The sequence below is a fragment of the Misgurnus anguillicaudatus genome, chromosome 20 (genome assembly GCF_027580225.2).
Source record: "Misgurnus anguillicaudatus chromosome 20, ASM2758022v2, whole genome shotgun sequence".
NCBI lineage: Eukaryota > Metazoa > Chordata > Actinopteri > Cypriniformes > Cobitidae > Misgurnus > Misgurnus anguillicaudatus.
Genome location: NC_073356.2, coordinates 22,015,485 through 22,030,649, shown reverse-complemented (window position 1 = coordinate 22,030,649; position 15,165 = coordinate 22,015,485). Strand labels below are relative to the sequence as shown.

The 15,165-nt window shown below is 39.9% G+C and overlaps 1 protein-coding gene across 2 annotated transcripts in view; it reads left to right on the top strand.

The window, feature by feature from the left end:
- trioa (trio Rho guanine nucleotide exchange factor a) overlaps nt 1–15,165 on the top strand; it is a 107,013-nt gene that overhangs the window by 64,498 nt on the left and 27,350 nt on the right. For both annotated transcript variants that reach the window (XR_012359731.1, XM_073858304.1), the window contains exons 11-24: nt 26–148; nt 451–642; nt 731–900; nt 3,682–3,856; nt 5,645–5,840; nt 7,912–8,078; nt 8,228–8,347; nt 9,008–9,199; nt 9,284–9,433; nt 9,535–9,649; nt 13,298–13,413; nt 14,340–14,462; nt 14,542–14,736; nt 15,018–15,133. Coding sequence is in view for 1 of the 2 variants with exons in the window: in XM_073858304.1 (XP_073714405.1) it covers nt 26–148; nt 451–642; nt 731–900; nt 3,682–3,856; nt 5,645–5,840; nt 7,912–8,078; nt 8,228–8,347; nt 9,008–9,199; nt 9,284–9,433; nt 9,535–9,649; nt 13,298–13,413; nt 14,340–14,462; nt 14,542–14,736; nt 15,018–15,133 (2,150 nt within the window). In the remaining variant the exon portion in view is untranslated. The remainder of the gene's footprint in view (nt 1–25; nt 149–450; nt 643–730; nt 901–3,681; nt 3,857–5,644; nt 5,841–7,911; nt 8,079–8,227; nt 8,348–9,007; nt 9,200–9,283; nt 9,434–9,534; nt 9,650–13,297; nt 13,414–14,339; nt 14,463–14,541; nt 14,737–15,017; nt 15,134–15,165) is intronic.

Here is a 15,165-nt window from a genome sequence, read left to right as displayed (position 1 = left end):
TGCCCGTGTGTTTGTGTCTGAGCAGGTTCTCGACTGGATTGAGAACCACGGTGAGGCATTCCTCAGTAAGCATACAGGGGTAGGGAAGTCTCTGCATCGTGCCAGAGCCCTACAGAAACGCCACGAAGACTTTGAAGAAGTTGCTCAGGTTTGCCACTCGCACCCACGCTCGCATCTTCCCATCTCCTCCTTCTTTTCAGGCTTTCTTTGAACAGGGTTTTCCTGGATTCTCCCACGCATTAATACATATCAAGTAGAGATAAGACACTCTCTCTAGCCACTTAACTTAATTTTACTAGTTTGTCCAGGATATATTGACCCCCTATCTAGTAAAACATAGGATGCCACCTTGTCCGAGCAGAACGAACGATGCAGATATTTTTTTAATACATTCGCAATGTTTGACACAAGCATCATTATAAAAAATATGCATATGCATCTCCATATCAGAACACATACACCAATGCTGATAAGTTGCTTGAGGCAGCTGAGCAGTTGGCCCAGACGGGCGAGTGTGACCCGGAAGAGATCTATCAGGCCGCCCATCAGTTGGAAGATCGGATCCAGGACTTTGTTAGGCGTGTGGAGCAGCGGAAGGTCTTGTTGGATATGTCCGTGGCTTTCCACACTCATGTCAAAGAGGTATGAACCAGAAGATGCTCAATATGCAGTAAATGTGTAAATCCTCTAGACATTGCATAGTTTCTAAGATGTTTGTTTTGGTGTGTAGCTATGGACGTGGTTGGAAGAGTTGCAGAAGGAGCTGTTGGACGACGTCTACGCCGAGTCGGTGGAGGCTGTTCAGGATCTAATCAAGCGTTTCGGGCAGCAGCAACAGACCACGCTACAGTTCACTGTCAATGTTATCAAAGAAGGAGAAGATCTTATTCAACAACTCAGGTGCACATCCACATCCGTCTTATACTTGCTTTTGTGCTAGAGTTATCTTGACTGTTCGCTCAGTTTGTTCATTTTTAGAGCTGTCTTTTGTAGTCGGATGCACAGCGTGATCCCACCAGACACTGTAGCAGTTTTCAGTAACAAGCAATTTGTCTGTCCACAATGAACGTGAAAATTGTACAGCTATGTGGTGCATAATTCTGGACCAATGAGATTTTACAGTGGACGGGGTTTACCAAGACACCACCCAGATACTACCAAGCTCTTTCCTGTTTATCATTGCATTTTACGCAGTCAGGGCTTGTTGCTTTGACACGTCACACCTTGTTAAAAGGATATAGGTATTTGTTTACTTGCTAGTTTTGTGAGCGGACTGCAGCTCGATGTCCTGCTGTGTTCTGGTTTTGTGGTGTTGGTGTCGATGGTGGTAACAGTCACGCATGTATAATCTGCATGTTTGCCGGGGGGAGTTAAGGTGCAGTCAGGCTCTGCATGCTTGAGCAAAAAGCAGAGAGAGAAAAAGCCAGAAGAGATGGAGTAAAGTCTCTCCGTCCCCTCCGGCAAACTCACTGCTTTGTTTCTAACCCTACACTGCCAGATTTGATCAGTACAGCTCTCGGTCCCTGAACACCAACACTACTGCAGTGGAAACCCTGTGAAATAATAAGATATTCAGAGTTTTAGGGATGGTGTGATGCACCCTATATATACAATATATACTGTCAAACTGAGTTAACACCCATAAATGTTACCAACGCATTGCGTTTCCTCGTTTATGGAGAAATGTGCTCTGGTCATTCATGGTCTATGTGATGTCTCTCGCTCCATGTGCTCTCTCTACCTGTAGTGTATTATGTAATGCTGCTTTCATAACCACCCTGTTAATTATGCAGAGGTGATACTTAAACCCCAAGAGCCTGGAGGTGTAAACAGAAAGGTCCCCAACTCGCACAAACACAGAATGTGTGCACCATAGAGATGCAACGCTCACATACTGAATACCGCCACAGGATTTTAGCATTACTCTTTAAATGCAGGACTAAATTTGATAGTGGTGCAACTTTTTACTATAAATTTTTATTCCATATGATGGTGCATTCAGTCACGCAAGCTATGCATAATGATTAAAGCACGTCACCGTGGAAACAGCCTCTCTACAGAGTTGCATTGAAGCATCAATTACAACAAGGGCATTTATTACCAGATAACAGTGATTTTACTTTATTGCACCATTTGTTTTTAATAAAATTTAATCAGAATTAACCCACATGTATCCTTTGAGAGGAGATGAAAGACCACTTTTAGTTCCTTATAGACTCTTTTTCTTTGTCTTTTATTTGTTCACTCTTTTAAACAGCTATTAAAGCTGTGCCTGATAATAAACCTTTTTAATGAAAAAAGAAGGATAACGTTGCATATTTTACATATTATCTCTATAATGTGCTTGTAATCCTCTCACACATTCCCAGATAAAGCTTTAGTGCCATATAACTCCAATGTTTTAATGAATTTTTAATCTCATTAGACTGGGCTTTTGTTTTATTAAATTTAAATTTCAAGCCTGTAGTCACTTCCTCTTTCTGCCCCCAGTATTTCTCAGCGTTGTTTGTATAAGTTAATTATTCTGCTGACCGTTTAAATGCATCTCAATGAGATTTAAGCTCCACAAATAACTAGTTTACTTGTTCAAACTCCATAAACCTCTTTGTGGTGGAGCCGGTGGTTTAATCTGGATTCGTTCTGCAGAGAAGGATGTTTTGCCGGTCTGCATCAGCTCTTAAAGGCAAACACCACCGTTTTTTTATATTTTTCAATGCGTGCACTTTTAATCTTTGTGCAGCGCTTCTTGAATGTGTTGGCATTTAGCCTAGCCCCATTCACTCCTATGGCTCCAAACAAAAGTTTTATTTTGTGCCACCATACTTACTCGTGTAACTACTCTTGTAACAGTCTTTAAATAGGGACAACATGGAAGTGTTTGGTGGCTTCTAAATTCATCCCTGTTTGGATCCTAAGGAGTGAATGGGGCTAGGCTAAATGCTAACACATTCACGAGGCGCTGTACAAAGATTTAAATTGCACGCATTGAAAAAAGATAGGATGTATTAATTTGTCTAAGTTGAGGTAAGAACATAGTAAAATATTGAAAAACTGTGGTGTTTTCCTTTAAAGCTGGCATTTTTAAACTAGGTACTGTTAACATCCATTAATGTGGTGTCATCATATCCTAACCGAATATTCAGATGTTGTCCAAAAGGTTTTATAACACCTGTCTTACAAAACTAATGCAATTAGATCACTTTCATTATTATCACTATTGTTGTCTGTATATGAAGACAGAATATTACAACTCTTATTATTTGGTTATTTGTCGGCAGGTTACGTAATAACTTTATATCATCACTTTGGCTCTGAAATGAGAGAATTTCCTGGTCATTTGAATTTAACAAGGGGTAATTAAGTGCACTTCCTCTATTGATTGATGTAGTTCCTTTTATCAAGACACTTAACACCCATCTGTACCAGAGTTGCCCTTTACTGACCTCACTCTCAGACTCAGCGTCTGTAAAGCAGATAAGACTCAGGATAACCAAATAAAAGCTTTGTATCTGTGCAAACGAAGGTACAATTGTAGAAAGGTGGGATGGTATGGACTCAAATTCCAAACATTCCTTAAAAAACATTCCTTAGACTTTCCAAATCCAACGTTATAAGAATTAAAATGCGTTTCTGTACACACTAGTACTAATATACACAGCGTTTGGCCATGTGTCCCTGCAGAGACTCTGCAATCTCCAGCAATAAGACTCCTCACAACAGCTCTATCAACCACATCGAGACTGTCCTACAGCAGCTGGATGAGGCTCAGGCTCAGATGGAGGAACTCTTTCAGGAACGGAAGATCAAACTGGAGCTCTTCCTGCAGCTTAGGATTTTTGAGAGGGACGCCATTGACGTGAGTTTTCCTATTTGTGTTCTTTATAAGTTGGGAGTGGGGGAAAGTGTATTTAAAGGAACAGTTAACCTGTAATTATAACTTCAAGTTAAGGAAGGATGAAATTCATGTCACCAAAAAGGGTGACTTGTTAGTTTTTAAAGAGCACCTATTGTCTGATTCAAGTTTTTAAATTTCCTTTGGCGTGTAAGTGTGTTAGTATATGTTAACGATATGTAAAAGGGAACAGACCCCAAAGTAAACAATGACGTGAGTTATCATCTCCAATGTAAATCTCTTTTCTTGGACTACAACAAATGCACAGATTGTAGGGCAACAGTTTACTTCCTGAGATTTGTGATGTAGAGAAGACCGACATTATCATAATATCCTCTCGCTTCGGACTAATGCTACGTACACATCAAACGCGTAGCATCGCATTGCTCGCTCTAGATTACTAGCGAGATTTAACTTTGTGTCATGCAAATTTTTTGCTTGAGTTGAATATTTTCAACTTGCGTGAAGGCGAGTTTGAAGCGAATATTGCGTGTTTTCGCAGCAATCGCGCAGTCTAATTCGCGTTATTCGCATTGCCCTGTACGAGGAAGCATCTGATCGCGTCTTTGCATTGACTTTGTATGTAATCTACTTGCGCAAATCGTTGAATTCGCGTTTGGTGAGTATGCCCCATTACAGCCTGTCACATTTCTGGCTGATGTCAGAGGTATTCTGGCCAATCACAAAGTACAGATTAGCTGGCCAATCAGGGACACAGAGCTTTTCAAATCTGTGCATTTCAGGAAGAGAGTGAATTCTGGAACTACGTTATGTACGGTATGTGGAAAATAATATGTTTTTTAAACCACAAACCATGCGAACTCATTGTATTATACCAAATACACAAAATAACGTTGTTTTTTAGCAATGAAATAGATGCTCTTTAATTTTCAATAAAAATATTCTAGCCACTCTTTTCTATATAAAGAAAGTGGGGACAGGAGCTGTTAAGCCCCAAAATAACAAAATGAAAAGCCACAAAGAGATTTAAATTCTGTCATAATTTTCACACCCTCATCTTGTCACGTACATGAGTTTTTTTATTCTGTTGAACATAAAAGAAGATATTTTGTCAAATGATGATAAGCACATAGTTGATTGTACCCAAAATACTATGGAAGTCAATGGTTGCTGTCAACTGTGTGCTTTCCATCATTTTTTAAAATATCTTCTTTTAAGTAAAGTAAAGAAACTTATACAGGTTTAAAACAACATGAGAGCGAGTCAATAATGCCAGAAATATTTTTATTTTCGGGTGAGCTATCTCTTTAAATTCAAACTAAAAATAATACATACGAGTATCAAATCTCTCACCCATGTTAGCTCTCTCTATATCATTTTACTTCAGCATGTTCAAACTGGCCATGTCACGATTGGTCACGTCAGATTGATATCATGATGTTAAATTTGGCATGTTGCATCTGATACAGTAGGCATATTTGCATGGATGCAGACAGTAAAGTTTGGGTAAACTATATTCCTTAAACGAATTGCTGATATAGGAAATTTTGTTCTTGTTTAAGACTCCCTGATGTCTGGTATGATTAGCCTGCAATTAATAAACAGCATTTTTTTGGATCTCTATGGGCTTGGATGAACTACTGAAATTGCTTATTTTCTCTTTCTCACACACAGACACACACAGATTCAGTGAAACTACATAAGGGGTTAATACAATGTTGCACACTTTGTCCTCTGTGTGTACTCATTAGAAATCTGTGAATCTCAGACGGCTCTCAAATTTTTATGCAGATCATCTCAGATCTGGACTCGTGGAATGAGGAGTTATCGCAGCAGATGAATGACTTTGACACCGAAGATTTGACGCTGGCTGAACAGAGACTGCAGCACCACGCTGACAAAGCCCTTACAATGAACAACCTCGCTTTCCACGTCATCCACCAGGGTCAGGAGCTTCTGCAGTATGTCAATGAGGTGCAGGCATCAGGTAAGCAGTTTGTGAACCTCAGACTTACAAAAATATGAACAAACCCATTAAATATTGTCCTACTTGAGTTAGACTGGAATAAAGTGAAATGCCTCGCACAGTGCAGTAATGCTAACGCTAATGAGAGAAGATCCAAGTGCAGGGTCATACAACGGTCAGTGGCTGTATACACGCAATTGGTTATATAAGGTTATGTTGCCATGGGGCAGTTCTGCGTATGTGCACTGAATTCACAGATTCACAGATTTTACGGTTGAATGGGTTTTTGGATCAGATCAGAGATATGCATGTTGGAATATAATCTTGCTTCTGCAGAAATTAAGCATACTTATGTTACCCTTAAGTACACCTCGTAACATCTCTTAAAGCCCGGAGTATAGTCTGTTTTTTATGTGAATGTGAACGTATGTTCAAAGCATAGTTATTTGTACACACAGACTTTCGCTGCATGCACATTGCAATGCGCTGTTACGCAAATCAGACGGTGCGCATACAGTGCACACATAATATTCTGATGATGAAAATTAAGGGTACGTGGACCCTCGCAAATTTTTAAAGTTCTTGCTTAAGGGGGGGGGGGGGGGGGTAAATAAGGCATTTTCTAAGGTTTGATTGTGTTTATGGGGTACACTGTAAAATGTGTTTATGCTCGTTTAAAATAAAAGCATTATTTTTAAATTCTGCACCGCTGTTTCCATCTTCATTAAAACGGGCTGTTTAGCTTCTGGGTCTATGAAGTCCCTCTCTCAGAAATATTCAATATGCTCAGATTGGTTGGCTCACACAGATTGATTGGCTCTCCCAGTGTGTTGTAATTGGCTGCCTCGAAAAGCCCCCTTTGCTGCTTGTTCCTGTGGGCAGGGTTTATGTAAATTTTGGGGTTTGTGATGTCACTAACCCAGGAAGAGGCTTTGTAGTTTTTAAGAAGTGACTTCTGTTAAATGGACACTCCCTTTTTTTGAAAATATGCTCATTTTCCAGCTCCCCTGGATTAGATTTTTACCATTTTAAAATCCATTCAGTTGATCTCCGGGTCTGGCTAGCACGTTTGGCATGGCTTGGCATAGTCCATTGAATCTAATTAGTCCATTAGCATTGCGCCTAAAAAAATAACATTACAAAACCCCAAAAGTTTCAATATTTTTCCTATTTGGAACTTGGATTTTCTGTAGTTACATCGTGTACTAAGACCAACGGAAAATTGAAAAGTTGCGATTTTCTAGGCCGATAAGGCTAGGAACTATACTGTCATTCTGGTGTAATAATCAAGGACGTTGCTGCCGTAACATGGCTGCAGGAGGCGCAATGATATTATGCACTGCCCGAAAATAGTCCCCTGCTATTGAAAGTTACTAAGGGGACTATTTTCGGCTGCTGCGTAATATCATTGCATATCTTTGGTTATTTTTAGCGCAATGCTAATGGTCTAATCAGATTCAATGGCTCGTGCTAAGCTATGCTAAAAGTGGTACCGCCAGACCCGGAGATCGGCTGAATGGATTCCAAAACGGTAAAATCAAATGTTTAGAGATGCTCTAAGTGAATTCACGCATTTTAGACCATAAAACATTTTTTGTTACATACAGCAAACATCTCCTCACTATCTGCTTCCTGCCTGTCCGCTGATCAAACTGTAAAAAAAGCGATCTCTGTAGACAGCCCAGGCTCCACAAACTGCAATAAAAACAAAGTGGCCAAACCTACCCCCAGAAATGATAACAAAGTGTTCCAGCCAATAAACAACAAGAAGGATTTGGGGGTGGGGGTTGGGCGCGTTCATGAAAGCACAGAAGGGAAGGGGGAGGAGTTAGCTACACTCCGTTTGTTTGAAAACAGTTTAAACATCAACAAAAAGTAAGGTCACACGGATTCGCTTAGAGCGCCTTTAACTCTAAGGGAGCTAAAAATAAACGTATTTTCAAAAAAGTGGAGTGTCCCTTTAAAGCAGCGTCACACACTAAATGTAGTTAAAAAAGTGGATTCAGAATCAACTTCACCTTTAAGACGAGACACCTTTCAGTCTACGTGTGTGATGTGTGAAACTCTTCTTTCTCTCTCTCTGGTTTATTAGGTGTTGAGCTGCTGTGTGACAGAGATGTGGACATGGCCACGCGGGTTCAGGATCTGCTGGAGTTCCTGCATGAGAAACAACAGGAACTGGATGTGGCTGCAGAGCAGCACCGCAGACACCTGGAGCAGTGTGTGCAGCTGCGCCACCTGCAGGCTGAAGTCAAACAGGTGTCACACAATCTCTCTCTCTCTCTGTCTTTGCACATCTGGACATTATTTAACTTACAAATACTTACCGTATGTCAGTTACACATCACTAGACGTCTGTCTGTTCGTCTGTCTAATCCCTGACCTGTCCCTTTGTGTGTCTGCTGCAGGTTTTGGGTTGGATCCGTAATGGTGAGTCAATGCTGAACGCAGGACTGATCACGGCCAGCTCGCTTCAAGAAGCCGAGCAGCTGCAGAGAGAGCACGAGCAGTTCCAGCATGCTATTGAGGTCAGTGCTGGAGTTTACATGCATCATCTGCCACCTGTTCACATCATTTTCAACTCTTTGAACTCTTTGAAAGTCCCTGCTCATTTCTTACAGCACTTTCCTGGAAAACCGTAAACCATAATTATTGTAAACATGCATTAGTGCTAGAGTATTCCCGCATACACGCGCATGCACAGGAACAGAAAGCTTCTAATATGCTTCTAATATTGCCTGTTTTTCTGCAGATTTAGGAAAAAACTATCCGTTGTATTTTTCAGAGTTTTGTTTTTTATTCAAGTTTGCTAGTTAATGTTTATTTTATTATTATTTATCTAGTTAACACAGTTATCAGTCTTAAGCACTGACTGTGTGAATGTGTCTCATCGTGTGCTCCAGCACAGAAAGTCTTTTTTAATGAAGATCCGATCCAGGATAACATCAGATCTTCTGTAGCTGGATCACTAATAACAACCTAAAGGAACAAAGTCTGCCTATCAGAGCAGTCTTTTCATATCCTTGCGCTGTCAGGTCACCAATCTCTGTTTTCTGTACTCCGTACAGTCGACCATCAGTTCTCATCTTTAGCCATCTGACTACTGTCTACCGTTCCTTTTTTATCTCAGTCCATGCCTGTCTTTTAAGTAGTTTGTTTTCTCACATGCTTTTACCTTTCCTCTGCAGAAGACCCATCAGAGCGCCCTGCAGGTCCAGCAGAAAGCTGAGGCGATGCTGCAAGCCAATCATTACGACATGGACATGATTCGAGACTGCGCTGAAAACGTGGCCTCACACTGGCAGCAGCTCATGCTGAAGATGGAAGACCGGCTCAAATTGGTCAATGCGTCCGTTGCTTTCTACAAGACCTCTGAGCAGGTGCGGTAAAGAGACACTGATGGGCTTAAATATTATAAGGTATTAAGGAAACATTTTAAGGGCCATCTTATGTCTGTGCTGCAGGTGTGTAGTGTACTGGAGAGTCTGGAGCAGGAATACAAGCGTGAGGAGGACTGGTGTGGAGGCGCAGACAAACTTGGACCCAACTGCGAAACCGACCATGTCAGCCCCATGATCAGCAAACACCTAGAGCAGAAAGAGGCCTTCCTTAAGGTAACACATTATGTCACCACTCATGGTCAGTCTTGATCTTTATGATCAACCACCATCTAATAAGTGTCATGTTTATTGGCTCTCCTGTTCCTCTGTTTCAGGCATGCACCTTAGCCAGACGAAACGCTGATGTTTTCCTGAAGTACATGCACAGGAACAGTGTCAGCATGCCGGGAATGTTGAGTCACGTAAAAGCACCTGAGCAGCAGGTCAAAAGTGAGTCGCGGCCCACGGGGTCATCACAAGAGTGTTTTATGACACACGCCGAATCTAAACGATAACATGGCAATGATTCATGAATGTTACGTAAAGCACAGTGCAAAGTCATCTGGCAGATACTGCAAAACAAATCCATGCATCCTTACAAGTATTATTTGCAATAAATCATCTTATTACATGAAAATATAGGAACCACAAAGTGATATGAAACTAGCATAGTAAGAATCAAGTATCCTAGTATCCTAGAGCCGTTTAAGCATGGTCATTAACTGGAGACTCTTATTTGTCCCCGTATTGTTTCAAATCATATTCCAGTCGGTAAAGCACAATGCTACAGATGCTGCGTCCCTGCGTGTCGTCTCCTTATTTACCAATCTTCATTCTGTTGGCTCTCTGGAGATATGACTAAACACAGTCTGTCTGCCCTATAGGGGTTTGGTCACAGCATTTGTTGATCTCACATTCTGCTTTGCATTTGAAACAGCTCTCTCCTGCCATCTAGTGTTGAGGAAGGACATTACAATGTAAATGAGTTTTAGCACCTGGCCCACTTTGGCCCACTTTAGCCCAGTTTAGAATGTGTGTGAATTGTGAATGCAGCCCTGTTCTGTACTGAGTGTGCTTTCAATGACTCAGAAAAAAGTGTAAGTGGGTCAGGCCTCTGCACAAGAGATGACAGCTTACTGCAAAATTGAGACAAAGATACTCTGCAGGGACACATCACTTTGAAAGATACTTTTTCTTTTAAAACGTACCAAAATTATTGATGACTTTTACTGCAATCGTAGGCGTATGCACATTTGTTGTCCAATAAAATGATAATGACCCCGCCCTCTAATTTAACTTATTCAAGACTAATAATAGCAAGTGGAAAATCATGGTTCGAAGCTGTAACATAAATTCAAATTATTTATTTATTTTCTTAAGTTTTGTGCTCTTCAATACGTATTGCAAAGTGAAGATTTAAAGGGGACATTTTTTATTTTAAGACTTTTTAAAGATGTAAATTAAATCTTTGGTGTCTCCAGAGTGTGTATGTAAAGTTTTTGCTCAAAATGTCATATAGATAATTTATTATAACATTTGCCACTTTGTAGGTTTGACCCAAAATTGCGTTTTTGGATAGTTGTTTTTCACATTTTCTTGGTTGATAGATGCACTGAGAACTCAATTATAGCACTTAAACATGGAAAAAGTCAGATTTTCATATGTCAGGGCTCATAATTAACTTTTTTATTTGGGACCACTGGTGCTCCCAACTTTAAATAGTTAGGAGCACCAGCTAAAATTTAGACGCACTCATCCAAAATTTAAAAAGCACCACAACTACAATGTATATGTTAATATATTTATTTTATTAAAATAAAACACCTTCACTGGGCTTTAAACATCCTATGGCCAGCATTTAAAATTTGGTCTTCTATTTTAAAAAATTTTCTGCATAGATTCCTAAAATAATACCCAAATGCTGTTGAAATAGTATAGCAGCAATAATAATTTTACAATAACAGGTAGCATGATTAAGATTACATAAGAAAATCTAGCAAACACGTAAAACACTGATTAATTGTGACATTACAAAAGTGACCATAATGTAGAAGGCTAATATATATTTGTATTGATAGCTGAATTACTAGGATGCTATTACTACTAAATAGGCAATATTTTAAAAAATACAACAAAAACATACCATCACCATTGTCGTGTTCCACATCAACATGGACCACAAGGATGTTTGTCGGATGTCCATTCACCAGCGCATGCGCACATACACTATCAAACACTCTTTGACAGACAGGTCGGTGTCTCCGTAAATAATAAACACTTTTGTAAAGACACTGTTTGGCACTTTCGCCATTTTTTAGCAAGGTCTGGCGCTTAAAATGTTTTGATTCAGTCACCAACGCCGTTTTAACAGGATATACAGTAAACACAGTAAGTTACATTGAGCCATTTTCATAGCAGAGACACTCGAAATCTTTAAGCCACTCTCTCAGTCCTATTTTCCGGTGGCGGAGTCGCTTTTGAATCCGGATCGTCGTCTTTAATTACAGTAGTAACATTGGCTGTAGTCGGCTCGTTCTCGTCATGCACAAGGTTCGCTTTCACATTTTCGCACTTCACGTAGCAACATAACACGGCAACAAGGAATGATTGACGCTCATATTAGCCAATCTGCGGTCTTCATTAAACGCAAGAACTTAATGGTGAAAATTGATTGGTTATGTAACGTTGGAGAGAACACTGAACCTGGGACAGCAGCACGCAGCAGCACAATCTTAATCAAGTCACACCACAACAAAATGGGCAGTCGCACAAATGCTCCCTAATATATTTTAAGGTCACACAGATTAACTTTTGGTCGCATATGCGACCAAAATAGTCGCAATTTCGAGCCCTGCATATTTCCCCTTTAATAGAAAGTACTCCAGAGAATAGAAGAAAATTTCATGATATCTTAACATTTGAATAGTTTTTTCTCAAATTAGATTAAAAAATTTTTTGCAAGCTGTTTTGTGTGGTCCAGTGTTTAAGATCTAAACTGGACTCAGCAAGGCTACAAGTTTATTTAAAGGGGACATATCATGAAAATCTGACTTTTTCCATGTTTAAGTGCTATGATTGGGTCCCCAGTGCTTCTATCAACCTAGAAAATGAAAAAAAAAAGATCAACCCAGTAACTTAGTTTTTGGTAAAACATTCTCTACAAGCACATGAAAAAATAGGTCGTTGAAATTTGTCTCTCCTTATGATGTCATAAGGAGCTCTTATTATAATAATACCACTCCTTAATCTGCACTATCCAACCACAGCACTGCAATTTAGTGCAAAGAAAAAGAGAGAGAGAGAAAATAATTGACAGCACAATTGGGTTTCAATTGCAACAAACCACCAGTGTTTGGGTGATCAGTGTTTGCACTTCATCCGCTCATTTTAAAGGACACACCCAAAATGCCACATTTTTGCACACCTACAAAGTGGCAATTTTAAAATGCTATAATACATTATTTATATGGCATTTTGAGCTAAAACTTCACATATGTGCTCTGGGTACACCAAATATTTATTTGACATCTTACAAAAAGTCTTGTGCCATGGCCCCTTTAAAAATGTGGGACATTTAGCGCATCTAGTGGTGAGACTGTGAGTTGCAACCAACTGCTCAGCTCTCACCCCTTCCTTTTGAAACACATAGTGAAGCTACAGTAGCCACCACAGGACAAACACGTAATCGCCTGGCCAACTTAGTAAAAATACGTGATCTATCTGTCTGTTTAGGGCTACTGTAGAAACATGACGGCACGAAATGCTGACTTTGTAGATAAAAACGGCCCATACTAAGGTAATAAAACAATACAGTTCATTTTGTAGGGTCTTTATACACCACTGATAATATAGTTATGTATATTATATTACGTTTCTGTAAAACATCCTTCTAAAAGTTACACGTTGCATTTTGAAATCCTTAGACGAGGATTCTCCAAAGGGATTGTCTCTTTATCCTAATATGGTGATATCAAAGAAACTATATCTTTTTCATTATATAACTTTGATTACTGTATGTTTTATCTGCTCGATTCATCCTGTTAATAGTGCAAATAGATGTGATGTAAACCAGTCACGGGTTTCTTTCATGATGTGTAGATATCCTGAATGAGTTGCTACAAAGGGAAAATCGTGTCTTGCACTTCTGGACCATGAGGAAGAGGAGGCTGGACCAGTGTCAGCAGTATGTGGTGTTTGAACGCAGTGCCAAACAGGTTTGAGCTCTTTCTCCTCCTCCGTCTGTTCTTTTGATCTTTCACCTGTCGGATTTTTCAGGTTTTCACAGCCCTAGGCAAAGATCAGAGACAGATGCTCATGACTCACTGCTGTCTCTTTAATTAACCTGTACAGCAGAGACATTATCATTAAATCCCTTACCCTTTTTATCTTCTGTGCATGTGTGTCACTGCAAAGTTTTGGGATTGATGACTGTGTCCTCTGATTTATTTCTGTGTTGAATAGAGTCAATTCTATAATTGCAAAGACCGTTCTTGGGATAATCATAATGGTTTGATTTTACAGCCACAACATTATAAACATGGATGGCAACCGTTTTAGCCATTTGGCATTAATTATATTTGATTAAAATAATATAATAAAGTATTATGTTGTTGTTATTATTATAAAGAGATCTGTTATCCTGTGGTTGCCACTACAAAAAGTAGCCAAACTGCTAGATCTGGATTAAAGGGATAGTTCACCCAAAAATGAGAATTATGTCATTAATTTAATTTAATCACCCTCAAGTTGTTAAAAACGTGTATAAATGTCTTTCTTATACTTTACACAAAGGGAGATATTGTAATAAAGCAGAAAAACAAAAACACCATTGACTTCAATAGTAGGAAAAATAGGTGCTCAGAAATGGTTTGGTTGCAAACATTGCTCAAAATTTCTTCCTTTGTGTTCAGCAGAACAAAGAAATTAATACAAGCTTGTAACAACACAAGGGTGTTACAAATGATGACAGAATTTTCATTTTGGGGTGAACTATCCCTTTAATCCAGATCTAGCAGTTTGGCTACTTTTTGTAGTGGCAACCACAGGATAACAGATCTCTTTAAGACACAGTATGTAGCTGGCTTGAATGTACAGTACATAACATGCATGATGTTTATTAAATCCATCTACATTTGTTCAGGCCTTGGAGTGGATTCACGACACCGGTGAGTTTTATTTGTCCACCCACACCTCCACCGGTTCCAGCATCCACCATACACAGGAGCTTCTGAAGGAACACGAGGACTTCCACATCACAGCCAAGGTATAACTCCACCAAAAAAACCTGAAGGCACCTTCATCTCTGCAGTCTTCTGAAGGTTACTCTCTCCCTGTGTTCTCAGCAAACCAAAGAGCGAGTGAAACTACTAATACAGTTGGCGGATGGCTTCTGCGATAAAGGCCACGCCCATGCAGCTGAGATCAAGAAATGGGTGACTGCCGTGGACAAACGCTATCGTGACTTCTCCCTTCGCATGGACAAGTACCGCACCTCTCTGGAGAAAGCCCTCGGCATCTCTTCCGACTCTAACAAAGCTGTGCGTTTCCTCTTCTCGTAATAGCCTGATATGCTTCGGGGTCTTGACATAATCATCAGCATTTCTAAATTAACGCAGCCTGGATTAGTGCCATAATCCGGACAAGTAGCTTGCATTTTTGCTAGCCATTAAATAACAGGCTGTCAGCAGATGATGTCAGACTCTTTAAGCTTCAGTGCTCTTCTTTACAAGCACACATTTCCATTAAAGGTCCATTTTTAAGTTAAACCAGCCAAAATGAGTGCTCTGAGGTCTTCTGTGTTGGTTTGATCTGTTCGCAGAGTAAAGATCTGCAGTTGGACATCATCCCAGCCAGTGCACCAGGTTCAGAGGTCAAACTGAGAGATGCTGCCCATGAGCTTAATGAAGAGAAGCGCAAGTCTGCTCGCAGGAAGGAGTATGTCTTGGTGTTACTCATTGATGTTCAGT